Source organism: Lacerta agilis, chromosome 3, assembly GCF_009819535.1.
Source record: "Lacerta agilis isolate rLacAgi1 chromosome 3, rLacAgi1.pri, whole genome shotgun sequence".
Classification (NCBI taxonomy): domain Eukaryota; kingdom Metazoa; phylum Chordata; class Lepidosauria; order Squamata; family Lacertidae; genus Lacerta; species Lacerta agilis.
In genome coordinates, this window is record NC_046314.1 from 17,638,473 (window position 1) to 17,654,369 (window position 15,897).

General features: G+C 41.3%; 1 protein-coding gene across 2 annotated transcripts in view; it reads right to left on the minus strand.

Moving 5' to 3' along the window:
* The window catches only part of LDAH (lipid droplet associated hydrolase), a 101,107-nt gene that overhangs the window by 66,479 nt on the left and 18,731 nt on the right, over positions 1-15,897 (minus strand). For both annotated transcript variants that reach the window (XM_033142954.1, XM_033142955.1), the window contains one exon: positions 525-694. In XM_033142954.1, the coding sequence (XP_032998845.1) occupies positions 525-694 (170 nt within the window). The remainder of the gene's footprint in view (positions 1-524; positions 695-15,897) is intronic.

The window sequence follows — 15,897 nt, forward strand, 5'->3', positions numbered from 1 at the left end:
CTAAGCCGCTTCTGATGAACCAGAGCAGCGCAGGGAAATGCTGTTTACCTTCCCGCTGGAGTGGTACCTATTTATCTACTTGCACTTTGATGTGCTTTCGAACTGCTAGGTGGGCAGGAGCAGGGACTGAGCAACGGGAGCTCACCCCATCGCGGGGATTCAAACCGCCGACCTTCCGATCGGCAAGCCCTAGGCTCTGTGGTTTAACCCACAGCGCCACCCGCATCCCTTGTAACCCGAGGTACCACTGTATATAAATGGAATAAATAACAATAGTAATAATAATCATTTCTAGATTGTGATGTCAACTTTTTCGCATTTATACCCCACGTAATCATAAGATCATCAGGGGTCTGCACTAAATATCAGCAAAAGCATTACCAAACCATCAAATAAACCGCCAGGTTTCTCAGCCCATCATGAGCAAATGAAAACAGTTGCTAGAAAATTACACAGTCTGTGTGGAGAAGGGTCGAGGGGAGGGGATGGCAAGAGGTCAACAAGTTCAGGCATCTCTGACATACCTCCACATCTTGTGCGCGCTTCATAATTTCAATGGCAATGTGGGCACCGATGGAATGGCCAATGAGCACAAGCTTCACATCTTTCGGTACATTCTTTCGAATAAAGCTCAACTTGTGTTCTATTTGTCCACGAAGTCCAAAGCCATCATCAAATTTATTAACATCCGTCTCTGCAAAGAACCCCAAAACATATTTCATTTCCTTCGCTCTGAAGAGGTTTAATCTCATTCATTCTAGCTTCTTACGGCTGTTCTTTGAAAAGAACGCCAAAACTTTTCGCAACTTATTCTAAGATGACATTAGCGGTGCCGGGTGATTGATTAAGGAATGAAACAACCAAGTTCTCTTGAGAAAGGCCAACTTTATGACATGGGATTCCATGTACAACAAGGGTGCCCTCCATCAAGAGTGGACTACAGCTGCCATCGGTATCAGCTAGCGCGGCCAATGGTCAGGGATAAGGGTCGCCGTAGTCCAAAACTTCTGGAAGGCACCATGTTGGCTACCTCTGACATACAACATTACCTAAAATTATGGCAGCTCCATGCTGTGACTTCTCCCCCATATGGAATTAAATTCCATGGAAGGGCATATATAGGAGTTTAAAAGTTGACTCACGAACTCCCTCCTTGTTCCTGAGGAAAACTCTCACCCCACTTTAGCAATGTTCACAAAGGAAATACCCAGCGTGTCATAATGGATGGAATTCCAGACCAATACACGTCCTATACACATTTACCTGGAAGCAAACCCCCTTGAATTCAAAGGGACTTACTTCTGAGCAAGAGTGGCTGGGGAAACCCAGCCAGATGGGTGGGGTAGAAATATTATTATTATTATTATTATTATTATTATTATTATTATTAGCACACACAAATAGGATTCTGCTGTTAAGACCCAGGTTCACATTTCCACTATGCTGTGAACCCCACAGAGCGTAATAAGGGCTAGCCACCAATTCTTGAGGAGGGTTTGGTGGTTGTGGGGCGTGGGGGAAACTACATAACCTGCCCTGATATGACTTGCTGTAACCAGTTGTACAGGTCTGCTTGTGATAAAATGTTTGGAAACATTTTATCAGCACATGAAGAAATATAATGGAAATGGGAGGATGTCAATGATCATTATGATCATCCCTCAGCACCAGCGTTTCTGCTTGGCCAATGGAATTATCTCCCTCTCTTTTCCCCACGTGCTGTTCAGGGGATTCTCCTGGCCATCCATAGTCAACGGGGGGCACAACAAGAGAAGGGAGAAGTCCTGTTTTGCTAACACAACTATATAACTGAATCGGGGCCGATGTCTATTTTCACAAAGTCCCATCTCCTGCATGATAGAAGCCACCCTCAACTATACCGCTGGATTTTTGAAACAACAACAACAATAGTATACAAAATATAACTGTTGGGTATAAAATATTTGCTTCAATATTGTCTTCTAATGACTGATTTTCAGCTTCTTGTTTAAATCTTCAGCAAAGGAAGTGAGGTTCCTACAGAAAGAGCTCTGAGCAGGTGAATTAATGCAGTTATTAAAGCTGTTCATTGTCATATCATGGTGGTATTTATGTCTTGTTACCGGTGAATGAATTCTGGCAAGGTGAACAAGGGGATGGAGAAAAAGAAGTATAAGAATGCGCACACACCCGCCGCAAAATGAGAAGCAACATTTCATCTACAAGGCTTTAAACAGGTAATGGAAAATGAAAAAGGTTCGTTCTGGGCCTAAGGCTGAAACATTGTTTTCAAACTAATGTCTATTTTTAGTCCAAGTTACTTCATTTTTCTTAAAAAAAAAAAAATATCTATTCCATAGCCTTGTCATGCACATGAATTAGCTGACCACCTAATATAGGGTTTCCCAAACTTGGGCTTCCAGCTGTTTTGGGACTACAACTCCCATCATCCCTAGCTAGCTAGGATCAGTGGTCAGGGATGATGGGAACTGTAGTCCCAAAACAGCTGGAAGCCCAAGTTTGGGAAACCCTGATAATTTATCCCATTCAAAGTATACGTGCAGGATGGAACATGATACATAAGATCCATTGAGTCACGGAAGATAACAATAACTATTTCTGCACATGCTTCTTTAATGATGACAAGTCTTACCCATCCTCTTTTGTTTGATCAACCCAGCAAGATCAGTTAGCTGAATGATACATGGTTCAGCCATACAATCAGATATTTGGGTTTAAAAAAAAGGGGGAGTTTTAAGCTGCAATAATTTTTGCAAGCTACTTCCCCCAAATTGCAGTTGTGTAGCCTATACTGTTTTTACGGAGATGCGCCTTTTTACACATTCCGCATCACAGAATTCGGAGAAGAGTAAAGTTTAAAGGAGAGCTGTCTTTTGGTTTCTGTATTGGTTCAGGAACTGCACTTTTGATGAGTTCATATTTAGATGCAAACTGTCCCTAGTCAGGAGGCAAGCAGACTCTGGACTAGGCATTCCATCTGTTTTGGAATGGGTAGCACTCCCCTTGAAGAATCAGGTTGTATTTAATTTAACTAACCATTATTTCAGTTACTGAATGTTGATTAATTTCTATCTATCATCACGGGGTAATTGGTTGGGGACTAGGACAAAACTTTCAACCAACTTTTAAAAAACCCCTACAGATATCTGCGGGCAAGGTATGAAAGCACTGTGTTTTAGATTAACCCTGAGACCTTATAAAAGCCTCCCCACCCTTGGGAAATGTTCCTGTGACTTCCAATATAAACACCCACTTCATTAGTGTTTATTGGGGTAATTACTTTTGGTAAAAATATCCTCTACAAATAAACGAACATGTGCTCAGGATTCTCAAACAGGGTGCCAAGAGAATTGTTTACTGTTGAAGGCAGATCTTAAGTTTACCAAACTCTGTTATCGACAATAAACTTCAGTTTGCGGTATTGGTGACAAAACTGTTCAGTACCAATAGCCAACACATGCAGGGTGATTCGAAATTGATAGTACTCCATTGGATTTATATAGGCAGCTTTCCTTGTGTGCTCAAAAGACATGGAGTAACTCAGCATTCCATACACTGATAGATAGGTATAGCTCATATTATTATATATTATCACTGTATTATAATTATTTTTTCATTTATTAATAGCTTCCCATGAGGCATGCAGAAACAATTTACATTGTGACTATCTAAGGCAGGGATCAGCAAACTTTTTCAGCAGGGGGCTGGTCCACTGTCCCTCAGACCTTGGGGGGCGGGGGGCGGGCTGCACTATATTTTGAAGAGAGAGAAAATGAACGAATTCCTATGCCCCACAAATAACCCAGAGATGCATTTTAAATAAAAGGACACATTCTACTCATGTAAAAACATGCTGATTCCCGGACCGTCCATGGGCCAGATTGGGAAGGCGATTGGGCCGGATCCAGCCCCCGGGCCTTAGTTTGCCTACCCATGATCTAAGGTTACCCAATTAGCTCATGGCTGAAATTTGAACAGAGGAGATCTAGTTCTCAGTAGTACATGCGCTACATACCAGCTCTGGCAAACCAAATGCTATGACTTGTGCAAGTGCTTAGCAAACAAACCAAGAGCTAAGACAACGTTACAATGTTCCCTTGCAAAAAGCAGCCTCAAGATGAGATGATCAGCACAGACTGAGCAGGAGAGGAATTTGTGCTTTAACCCTGTTACCAGCAGCCCAAATTCACCTCAAGTTCTCTCCATCAAATGCTCCATCTCACCCTTGACATGCAACTGTGGGCAGGGGAGAAAGTGTTTCAAAGGAAAATGGGACTGCAAGGGTTAAGCACCTTCTCCCCTCCCTTTCAACTGCAAATCGCTGCTCCCCATGAAGTGCTCTGTGAAGGTGAAACAGCCATGAGGTCCGGCTACACAGCCATATTCTAACATTGGCTGACACTCAAAGGCTTCTCCTCGGGCAAGTCCGCTCATTCCTGCTTTTATTACGATTACAAGCAAGATGGTGAGGGGTAGAAAGAGAAACAATTTTAAAACTGAGCTAATCATAAGCAGTAACAAATGCCGAGAGGTTAAAAGGAAACAGCTCAGCTCAACTGAGTGAAGGTTCCACCACAAATGGCTTCCAAAGAAGATTAGACACCTCTCTTGTAATGTTGACCAAACTATTCTCACTTAGGTCTTTTCTGTTGGCCTTCTGCCCTCAAAAAGATCATACATCTTTTTCAGAAGGCTCCAAGCCAATATTATTATTATTATTATTATTATTATTATTATTATTATTATTATTATATGCCCAGACAGGGCTTTTTTCCAGCCAGAGCTCACAAGAACCAGGAGTGCCAGCTTGGCCCTGTGACTGTTGGTGCCCAGGGGCCGTGGGTGCCATGTGGCGTGCATGGCCCTGGTGCCAAAATTTGTGGGTGCCTGGCCCCTTCATGGGGAATCTTGTGGGTGCCCGGGCACCCAGGGATCTGTCACTCGTTTTGGCAGCTCTCAGGTGGGCGCCATTGCCATTATGAGAGAACAGGGGAGGCATTGATGGAGAGTTCTAGCACCTCTTTTTCTATTAAAAAAAAATAGAACTGTGTCCAGATCAGATTAACTCTTACTAGTTGAGCGATGTTAAGGAAAAGCCTTCCTGAGTAACTGCACCAAGGCAATAAATCTGTTGCCCCAGATTTTAGATTTTTTTTTAAAAAAAATATGGTGTTAATCGTGATTCTTTTGCATCATTTATCTGCATAGAAAGCAGATATGTACAGGAATTACATACTAAGGATCTGGTCTAGCAAGTTGGTTGCAGCCACCAGAGAGTGAAATTAACAATAATTTAAAAACAAATCACACAGCTAAGATGCCATGATATGTCATTCCTCGATCTTAGTGCCTCCACTTGAAAAGAATAATTCTCATTTGGTATCTCATTACATAGGTACCTTGTCAGAGGAGTTATTTAAACCAGCTGGATAAGAGAGAAAAAAGAAAATAAATTATCTCCTAGCTTCAGCTCCTGAATCTGACTTTGGTATTCAAGGTTCAGTAGGAATTCAGTTTATTTATTATCCTATGTAATTCCTTTAGGAACCATCCAGTGTTCTTGTTCTTTCTCTCTCTCCCTGCTCCCCCTCACCCCCTGGCTAAACTAACATAAGCTTGCCCCTGTTTTAGCAAAGAATTTGTATCTTGGGTATCCAACGATGTTGTTTATTATTCAGACATGTAATATATTATTTCATGAGCAATTATCTCCAACATACATACCTATCTACACACACACACACACACACACACACACACACACACACACACAGTGTGTATGTGTGTGTGGTCATTCTCACCCTATCCCTAAGAAATCTTCTTGTTAGAATAGAGGAAATGCATTATGAAACAAGGCATAAAGTTGTATTCCAAGGTAACAGATAAAAGCATAAATGTGAGGATGGAGTTTTACCAACTATTTCAACTCCACAAAACCAGTTGAAATGGTCACAAATATCATGATACCCACAGATTACTTTAAGGAGGAATTTAAAGACTATTATTATTATTATTATTATTACTCCAGCTTTTCCCCTGATTGGGACTCAGGGTGGCTTACGGATAAAAATAGAAACAACTGAAAACCTAGAAGAAAACAATAATTTAAAAACAATAAAGCATTGATACAATTAAAACTATACAGACTTTTGAAAACATACACATAATTACAATAAAAACAGCACGGCACTAGTCTTTTCATTGAAAGTTGTCCATTCCCACAAGTCTGTTGGAAAAAGAAGGTCTTCACCTGCCCGAAGAAGGAGCCAGTCTAGTTTCTCTGGGGAGAGAATTCCATTATCTGAGAGCAGCTACTGAGGAGGCCTTGCGGCACCTCCTGCCATTGTCTGAAGCACACGTGATCAACTTTGTGCTTCCATCTTGCTTTTTGATTCTTGCTTTTTGCCCACCACAAAAGCAAACAGATACCACAAACAGGTAACCAGATTACGGCACTTAATTTTGTGAACCAAAGTTTATTAACCCAGGAATTAGCAAATTATATAGTCCAGGGGGTGGCCAACTCCCAAGAGACTGCGATCTACTCACAGAGTTAAAAAGTGATCTACCCCCCCTTTTTGGGGTTCAGGTCATTTTTGTTGAGTTTTTTCAGGGAGGAGGTAAAAGGTTGAGCTTTTTTTTAGGGGAGCCACAATTGTTCAGCTTCTTTGGGGGGAGCCAATGATTTACCAGTGATCTACCGCAGATGTCCAGTGATCTACCAGTACCAGTAAATCATTGGCTCCACCCATGCCTGACATCTGAGTTGCTTGGTTTTTTTTTTTTTAAGTGTCTGGGGAAATAACTGGTGTGTGTCCCCACCCCAAATACTAGTGCTTTATTTTGCAGTTGTCAATTTTGCTTGTTCAAACTCAGAATCTGGGGACTATCCTGTAGTGATAGATAAAGAGACACAAGTGTGGATGTGATGGTGGAGGGAGCAACAGAGATCTGTCTTTGGATTTATGCATGGATGGATTTGCAAGGGGGGGGAGGCAATTCTGAATTAGGGGTGGAAAGGCAATTCTGAATTAGGCATATTCCTAGAAACTGTAAGAATAGTACTCAGGATCCTTAAGAGGCAATGCAGGTCTCAAAGATGAGAAAAGAAACACATTATAAATTTGCAGTAGTCAATAATAATAATAATAATAATAATAATAATAATAATAATAATAATAATTTATTTATACCCCGCCCATCTGGCTGGGTCTCCCTGGCCACTCTGGGTGGCCTCCAACAAATATTAAAATACAATACAAAGTCACAGATTAAAAAGTTCCCTAAACAGGGCTGCCTTCAGGTATTTTCTAAATGACAGGTAGTTGTTTATTCCCTTGACTTCTAATGGGAGGGTGTTCCACAGGGCGGGAGCCACTACCGAGAAGGCCCTCTGCCTCGTTCCCTGTAGCTTTGCTTCTCGCAGTGAGGCTCCTTTAATATGCATAACTGCATGCTATGCACAATCCTTTTAAAATGTCTAAATGTGTAACAGCTTTGGAGAAGGAGCAAGCAAGACAAAGCTAAGAAAAGGAAATGGTTTGGAGAAGTGGTGGACCTCTTTGGGTAGCCCACAACATGTAAGTACTTAGCCACACATTTTCTGGAACAGAAGAATACTGGCGTGGTTGATCTTCCAAAAAGGGTTCTCACAGTTACGCTCAGATATACCAATGCAGAAGCATATCACAGCACCAGTGCTTTTTTTCTTCTTCTACAAAAATGTCGGGGTTTGGGTGCTGGAGCTCCTCGTGCACAAACTTGGACTGCCCATGCACGAGGTACCAGTTGCGGGGAAAGCGGCCAGCGTTCCACGTGCTCTTGGGCACGGGCGCCGGCCAAGTCTCACAATCCGAAGGAAGCTGAGTAAGCCAATTGATGACTCCGAAGGTGCATGAGTTCTTAGTTGCCTTCTAAATGAAATGTTGCCTCGAGAAATAGAATATACCCTGACTCTGAATAGACGGACCAACTTAAGGAAATTAAAATTTTTACTTTAAACCTTTTACTCCCCCTTTTTCACCCCAAAGGAAGACAGACACCGGTTGTATCTTTAGTGGCTTCGGCAGAACCCGCGTAGGCTCGTCCCCTAAGCTAAGTTCTCCTAAGCTTAAAGTCCCTGCGCGCCCAATCTTCCGCGAGGCTAGCTAAATAAGACTAAAACCGAAATATCTTCCGCAAGCCTAGCCCCAGGCTAAACCTAAAAGGAACCTAACTAAAGCTAAACCGAACGATCTTCCGCGATCTAACTCTAACTAAAAGGAAAACCCATCCAACCCATCCAGCCCGCTCCTAATCCCTTAAACTAAACTTGACTTCAACTAAAACCCAACTAAAGAAGAACGTGGCTGACTAACCCAAAAACTGAACGTGAACCTGCCTAAGCGGGGAGCCTCAGCCTTTTATTTAGGAACAAACGTGACATCATGATCAATGCCTCAACCAATAAAATCACTGTTGCTGCCCTCCAAAAAGGCGGGAAGCAAGTTTAACGCTCATTAATAACTTTGAACATGACCGGAACTATAAAATAAAGGCGGATTAATCTCATTGGTGAACCAAACCATTCATTCTTACTTTCGCTTTCGCTTTTGCGCGTAGCGATACCAAAAGTAGTTCCTGAAAACCTCATCAAACAAACAAATAAATGTGGATCCTATAGCGGATCCGTGTAGCGTATTCCGACACAAAAATGTTTAGGGGTCCTCTCATTTTGACTCAAGAAAACCACTATTTTATAGTTCAAATCAGGAGAAACAGATACAGTAAATGGACAAAAGTACAAAGATTCACAAAATGCTTTAGGGGGTATGCGTACCCCTGCGTAAACCCCCCCCCGGGAAAAAACACTGCATAACACTAATTCTGAGACGTAGTAACTTGACATTTAATTACTTTAAGGGAGGTGTTCGAAATTTGCAAGGCACATTTTGCTATCGGCCACTTGCAAACAAGTGAAGATGCCCGGGTGCCAGGATGGCAACTGACGTCTCCAACATCTGGAGGTATATGCCTGGGGATCCTTGGGTCTGGACTGTTTTCACACACTAGCAACACATCCTGTAGAAGTATGTCCTTTATTTATTTATTTATTGATTTATAAAATTTTATTGAGATTTTAATCATACAGAAAAAGAAAGGAAAATACACCCTGCCGATATAAAAAAACACACCAAAATAAACTACTATTTACACAGACATAAATCCTTCCCACCCCCATTACTTCCCACCACCACACTCCTTGACTCCCCTCCACCACACCTCGACTTCCTTATATTTTAAATTCAATACTATCATTGCAATCCTTAAGTTTTAGATTTTGATCTCTTTATAACATTCCTAATTAAGTTTGTCCTTTTGTCCGTTATATATGAATAAATCTTTATTGCTGTCCAAAGACCCATAACATAGATTCAGAATAAAATACAGATTCATACAGACAACCTCCCCAGGAGAAGACCGAGACGATATTTGTTTAGTCTTGAGTATGATGATCTTTGATACGTATGACTACGGAAAGAAACTTTGCTACGGCCACTGTGATATCATTAGACTTGTCGTCCAGAAGATATTTAGTATAGTAGGCTTCAGATTTACCCGGCCAATTTGCCAGTAGGGGTTTAAGCAATAGACCCTTAGCTTGCTCATATTGTCCGCAATCCAGTAGGATATGCCTCATACAATTGACATCCTGAGAGCATACACAGAGCCCATTCTGATTAAGGGATGCCTCTCAGTCTGCCATTTAGCACTTCTGATGGAAATACATTTAATCTGGCTTTGGTAAAAAGACGCCGATAAGTTGGTACAGACAGGTCCGTTATATTTTATCCGCACAATCAGAATGAATTTCAGGAACCAAAAAAAGGCGTATTGAAAAATACGACTTTTGAGACATCAAAAATGTCAACCTGCAATTCCGTTTTGGCGACTGTAACCCTGGTTTAAGGAGTCATTTGGTGCTCCTTAAATTACTGGGTATATATCGTGAGTTTCTAACACTGCTTTCAGGGCTTGCCGTCCTAATGTGAACAAACATATGTTCCTTTAAAGCAGGAGTGCTGGGGGTGTTTGAAAAAAACGGGGGGGGGGGACCCGAACAATTTCTTTCCTGTGGCTGCATCCTGTCCACAGCAAGTTTCCTTAAGCCCCGTAGAATTCAGTGGGATTAAAGCAGTTTAACTATATTAAAACTGGAGTCTGTGCAAAGTCCTCAACCTACTTCCTCTCTTGGTGGCAAGCCTATGGCAAACATTATGCTAATGTATACATGCGATTTACAGACCTTAATGGCAGTTCTGCATGCCTGACACTGAAATAATTTTACCACGTCGATTACAATAAATAAATCTTAAACAGATGCGCACGCAAACAAAAGCAAAAAAAATAAAAATAAAAAATGCACCAATGAAGGCCTGTAGCATTTTGCAGGCTGTTTGCTTCCACACATTCTGTTTGGGACAAAAATGTTTGCCCACTTCCTTCAAAACAGACATCTGGTAATGAAGTCCAACAAGAAAGTGAAATAGAATTCCAGGTGGTGACAAAATACATATAATTGTTTAGATCAGTACTAATGTTTCGTTATGAGTATTTGCACTTTCAAGTGTCCCTTTAACCTTCCGAAGGGAGGGAAAAACCGCCCAGCAAACGCTGAAACATCAAGATGGACAAAAACGATGGTGCTGAGACACACAAGGAAAACAACCGGTTCCTCTACACGCACATTGATGTGGGATACCTCACTGTTGACGAATATCTTACAAAATGCTCAAAGTGAATCATCGCTTCTTGCAGACGGTTCTATAAACAGGAAGCTCACCCTCTGAACTGAAACAGCAGAAGTAGTTTGCAGGGAAAATCTGTCCCCACCCCCCATACATTTGTGGCACACAGTATGTAAAAAAAAAGGTAGACCTTTTTAAAAAAATAAGATACACTAATTGCTAACGTATCAAGAATAGCACCGTCAGCATCATAGAAATTTCAGGAAACACAACTCTGGGCCAGATTTTGGTCTTGCCTAGGACAGCTCTCTTTATGTTCCCTTTTTTCCCTTTATTGCATGAGCTATAATCATGTAATGCATGCCCAGCATAGGTTCATTAATTTCAACAGGTCTACTCTGAGCAGGATGGAACTATTTGGGTTTAAGGGACATTATCACTTCTGCACTCCAGCCCAGCACAGTGGTACCTCGACTTACGAAGATAATCCGTTCCGAAGGTGCCCTCGTAAGTCGAAATCTTCGTAAGTCAAAGGCGCCATTTTGGAACGGAAAAAAACTTAGCAAGTCGAAAAAACCACATTGAAAACCTCGTGAGTCGAGGTATCGTGCCGCTGCTTTCCCTTCATAACTCGAAAATTTCGGAGGTGGCGGCCATTTTTTCGCTTCCGGAACTGATTCGGAAGTCGAAAACGTCGGAAGTCGAGTCGCTCGTAAGTCGAGGTACCACTGTACTTGTAAATGTTCAGTATGGTGGTTGTATTCCATTCAGTAGCATAATCATTTGCTGAATGGAAACGTATAGAGGAATGTATCATTTGCATGGTTTAAACTTTGACTGTAAACTATCAGGGAACCTTTGTTATTTGCAAAGAAATCAGTAGCATTTAGTACAAGTGTTGTTGCAAGCAACCTGAAAGATGAAAGCATATTCTGACGGCAAAGGAAAATGAACTTTTGATAACCACTTGATCTTTATATAAGGAATGCAATGATGAAACATCCTACCAAACTAGATTAAAAAGGGGCTGAGTGAAGGCCACAGGTCAGGATAACAAAATGACATTTGAAGGTGACCCGGAAACAGGTTGTTCCATCAATTCAGCCCATCCAGACCTAAATGGGTACATTTTGTTGGCATCCACCTGTTTCGAAAGGCAATGGAGTGCACCTCTGTAGGCAAAGTCAAACCGCTGGAGAGTCACAGCCTCGCTGATGTGGTCCAAAGGAAAGCAGAGCAATTTGTTTGGCTCCAGCTTGGCTGTAGGACTTGATGGAAGGAGGCATACAAGGCGCCATTCAACCATAACAATAATAGCTTTATAACACAGAGAGTGGCCTTGTATGTACTGGCTGCGTGCGTGCATGCATGCATATATGCATAAATAATATGACCTTAAGTTATACTATGAGGCTGCATGTCTAGTATGGATTAGGGACTGGATAAAACTGGAGAAGGAAGAAGCTTTGGACTTAGAAGGTCATGACAACAGGTATGGGTGGCACGCATACCTTTGGCATGGGAAAGGAAAGATACACAAAGGATTCTACAACCATATAATTAGGAAATCATTAATAAGTGTGTGGGAAAGATATAAAGATTTGATAGAACAGAAAACACCTTGGTGGTTATCACCAATTGAGACTTCACTGCTCAAACCATTTGGCAACAAAGAAAAATGGCCTACATACAGAGACTTACTGGAAGACCAAGATGGAAAATGGAAGTTAAAAGAAATAAAAGGATACGTTCAGACTTGGCTACATTATAGACAAATGAAATTTATAAGGACAATAAAAAAGGGTTTATTTATACTGTTTCTAGATTTCAAAAAGAAGTTGTAGAGGAGAAGGTAAAGCTGTTGAATAATGCTTATAGTATCTTGTTTGAATGGGAGACGAAAGAGGAAGGTGTTAAATCAGTAATGATAAAATGGGCCCAAGATGTGGGTCACAATATACAAATTGAGGACTGGGAAAAACTATGGAAAGTAAGTCTGAAATTTACAGATTGTGTTTTGTTGAAGGAAAACTATCTGAAAATGATGTATAGATGGTATATTACACCAGTACAAATAGCTAAAATGTATAAAACTGAGACTAATATATGCTGGAAACGTAAAGAAAAAGAAGGGACGTTCTTTTCATATGTAGTCATTTATACAGATGTTGAACAACACCAGCCCCAGGACAGAACCCTGCAGCACCCCACTTGTCACTTTTTTCCAGCATGCTGTCAAACCACTCTTCAAGCTCAGTCAGTCAACCAGCTACAAACCCACCTAACAATAACATCACCCAGCCCACATTTTACCAGCTTCTCCTTAAGAATTATCATGGGGGACTTCGTTCAAAGCCTTACTGAAATCAAGATATGTTATGTACACAGCATTCCCCTGATCTACCAAGTTCACATCAAAAAAAGAAAATGAGATAGGTCTGGCAAGACTTCTTTTTGAGAATCCCATGCTAGCTCTTCATAATCACAGCACCCTTTTCTAATTGTCCACAGACCAACTGTTAAATTATCTATCCTAGGGCCAGAGTTTTTTTTCCCCCAGCTGCTACTCATTGGAACTCAGTTCTGGCACCTCTCAGGTGGGCACCCATTATAAGAGAACAAGAGAGGTATTCATGGTGAATTCCGGCACCTCTTTTCTAGCAAAATAGCACTGCCTAGGACAGTGGTGGCGAACCTTTTAGAGACCGAGTGCCCAAACTGTAAACCAAAAACCACTTATTTATCACAAAGTGCCCAAACTTGTTGAGCTTTTTTTGGGGAGCTGCCGACCAAAGTTTTGGAGCTTTTTTGGGGGGAATTGCACAAAAGTTGCTTTGGGGGGGGGGAGAGAACAGAAATAAATGAATTAATTAACATGCAGTGCCGACATCATCGTCTGCCAAAGCGCCAAAAAAAGCACACACAGCACAATAAGGGTTAAAAAACGAATGCTATTACGCCCAATCAGAAACAACTACTGACGCAGCAAATTGAAAAACAGATCAATCGCCAAACACAATCTCCAGTGACTAGCAAAAAAAAAAGTTCAAGATTTCAACAGCAGACGCAAGCCTGGGGAAAAAACAACAACAACAGCACGGATGGGCCGATGGTGCGCGTGCCAGCAGTGAGGGCTCTGTGTGCCAAATCTGGCACGCGTGCCATAGGTTCGACACCACTGGCCTAGGACCTTTATTAGTATTGAAGTCAAGCTGACCATTTGGTAGTTGCCACCTATCCAATTTCTGAAGATCAGACAACATTTGCCCACCTCTAGTCTGCAGGGACTTTACTTGTTCTCCAGGAATTCTCCAACACAGAGGCTCTGAGATGATGCCTGCAAGTTCCCTTCGCACCCTTGGATGCAGTTCATCAGGCCCAGGAGATCTGAATTCATTTAAAGTAGCTAGGTGTTCCCTCACCACCTCTTTTCCGATCCTGGGCTGTAGCGCTCTCTCTCTCTCTCTCTCTCTCCATCATTTATTCTGTTATCACTAGGTTGTGCACTGCTTTCCTTTTGGGTGAAGACAGAGGCAATTCCGTCTTCTGTCACCCAAAAACATTTCTTAATCTTCTCCACAGAAGACCTACTTCTTCTTCCTTCTTCCTCCTGTTTCGAACATAGCCAGCCCCTTTTTATTAACGTTTTATTTTTTTCATTTGAACTTTAGTCTGTCTGACCTTCTCCCCAAAAGTGTTGATTACCTGTTTATAGTCTTCATTTATGATTTTCTCCTTCCATTTCCTATGCGTGCCCCTTTTAAATCTCAGCTCATTTGAAAGCTCCTTATGCAGCCACGCGGGTTTATTTAGATTCCTACCACTTTTCTTCCTTAGTGGAATTGTTTGTGAGTGTGCCTTCAATATTTCACCTTTAGGAAACTTCCATTCATGATGACCTCCCTTCTATTTAAGTATTTTTAATCAGTAGTAGTTCCTTAAGCTATCTGAAATCTGTTTTCTTTAAATTCACCTGACTACACTCAGCTTTCCCTTTCCTCTGTGACACTTTAAAAAACACACCAAAAAACACCCCATAATACACTGGTTGTAATGGACAAAACTACAGGATATAAATAAGAACTTGGTGTTTATAAGATTATAAAAAAGAAGCTGTTCAGAGGTAGTATCTGCACATTGAGTCAAGCAAACTAAACCTTAGGAAAACGTATGAGTCAAAGTGTCAATATTGGGCACCGAAAAGGAAAAAACAACATTTAAAGATTTTGCTAATGTTTACTCAGCATGTATAGATTGTTTGTTTTTAAGCAGGATAACAGAATGTTGGCAAGTTCCTTTCTCCCCTGCCATCCTAAATAAGGCAATACAAGCACACATGTACACACACACAACTTTAGTGATGTGTATAAAAATACAACTAATACAGTGGTACCACGGGTTACATACGCTTCAGGTTACATACTCCGCTAACCCAGAAATAACGCTTCAGGTTAAGAACTTTGCTTCAGGATAAGAACAGAAATTGCGCTCTGGCAGCGCAGAGGCAGCGGGAGGCCCCATTAGCTAAAGTGGTGCTTCAGGTTAAGAGCAGTTTCAGGTTAAGAACGGACCTCTGGAACAAATTAAGTACGTAACCAGAGGTACCATTGTATATCCTATAGCTCTATAACTAGCATTCTATGTGCAATAACACATGTTGCTGGTGAAGCAAGAAGATGCATTTGGGACAGAAACTGGTAACTGGCTGGAACGTGCTAGTGGCAGAAAATTATTATTATTTAATCAATCAACTTCAGAGTTTGAGGCTAAGTAAATACACAAATTCCAAAGGGAATAATTAAAGAACTGGTTAAGGAAAGGGTGCTGAGAAGCTTTAAACCAACAGCAACTTAAAAAAATATCACATTCTGCCGCTGAATTTCCAGCAAATTACTATCCTAATTATTCGAAAAAAATGTTGAACAAAGAGGTTCCATTGCATCTTTAGATGTAACACACCTTCGTTAGCTACAACAGTGAAATTACACTTTGCAGGTTGGTTGTTCTCAATACAACAGTATACAATTATTCCTAAATTTCTTTTGTCCCCCTTCCCCAAAGCCCTTTACTGGCGGTCAAGTTCTGTGGTGTGCTGTGAACTGGAAGATGGTTCAGTTGTCCATGAGATCTCTTCTAACAGTCAGGCCACCAGCCGCAGAGGCTGCTTATC